Source organism: Leuresthes tenuis, unplaced genomic scaffold, assembly GCF_036924035.1.
Source record: "Leuresthes tenuis unplaced genomic scaffold, fLeuTen1.0.hap1 SCAF_3, whole genome shotgun sequence".
Lineage (NCBI taxonomy): Eukaryota > Metazoa > Chordata > Actinopteri > Atheriniformes > Atherinopsidae > Leuresthes > Leuresthes tenuis.
In genome coordinates, this window is record NW_027325357.1 from 9,455,699 (window position 1) to 9,456,790 (window position 1,092).

Consider the following 1,092-nt stretch of genomic DNA (forward strand, 5'->3'; position numbering starts at 1 on the left):
TTAGTTACTTTATTCCAAACATAAACAACATAAACTATGAAACAGGAGTTATGATAAATAAAGGGTAGAGCAGCTTCATGTCTTCACAGAGAGATATGACAACTGCTAAAACAATAGATAACAGGAAAAGGTTTGCGTGTGCTCTGTTTCTGCTTTAATTAATTCATTTGTGTTGTTCCCTTTGACCATCTCAGGTTGTGTGCACATGAGGTCATCCATGCTGGTCCTGTTCCTCTTCTTCAGTGCCCAAGCTGTGGCCACCACCAGAGGGCACTCGTGCAGCGCCACAACGGCACAGCAGAACAGCCCCAACTCCATCCCCATCGTGGACCCCAAACTTTTCACCAAGCGCCACTACCGCTCACCGAGAGTGCTTTTCAGCTCTCAGCCTCCTGATGCAGAGCCAGCAGAGTCACAGGGTGCCAGCAGAAGGACCCGCCGGCGAGCAGGGCAGCCTCAGCACCGTGGGGTGTACTCAGTGTGTGAAAGCATTAGTGTCTGGGTGGGCAACAAGACCAAAGCCACAGACATCTCAGGCAATGAAGTGACAGTCCTCCCAGATGTGAACATCAACAATGTCAACAAGAAGCAGTACTTCTTTGAGACGACATGTCACAATTCTCGATCGGGCAACTCGGGCTGTTTAGGAATCGACGCGAGACATTGGAACTCTTACTGTACCAACTCACACACTTTTGTACGTGCGCTGACTTCATTTAAGAACTTGGTGGCCTGGAGGCTCATACGCATCAACGTGGCATGTGTCTGTGTGCTCAGTCGCAAGTCATGGCGGCAGTAAAGACTTTACTTGCACAACAGACTAACACACAGGTTCATACGCAGTATACAATATATACACACAGACACATTAACATGCAGACATCTCACTCTGTGCACAAAGTAAATTATTGATATATGTCCAGGTACCAGGACTGCATGTATACACGCCAGACCTGGGTCAAAAAGTATCTGCAAGCGGTTTGTAGCTAATGATTTGACCTGTTTGAATTATTAAGAGGCCGTAACTGTGTGTGTATCTTGGCTGTGGTTTACAACAGCCTCACCTTGTGCAGGTTTGGAATTGCTCAAGTC

General features: G+C 47.3%; 1 protein-coding gene across 1 annotated transcript; it reads left to right on the forward strand.

The window, feature by feature from the left end:
* The first annotated feature begins 205 nt into the window (after positions 1–205).
* ngfb (nerve growth factor b (beta polypeptide)) lies at positions 206–873 on the forward strand. The gene has a single exon (XM_072383107.1). It carries the CDS (start codon positions 206–208, stop codon positions 797–799), a length of 594 nt encoding a protein of 197 aa, XP_072239208.1. The 3' UTR covers positions 800–873.
* Positions 874–1,092: the final 219 nt, after the last annotated feature.

Coding starts and splice junctions, on each gene's coding strand:
- ngfb (XM_072383107.1), top strand. CDS start 206: ATGAGGTCATCCATGCTGGTCCTGTTCCTCTTCTTCAGTGCCCAAGCT.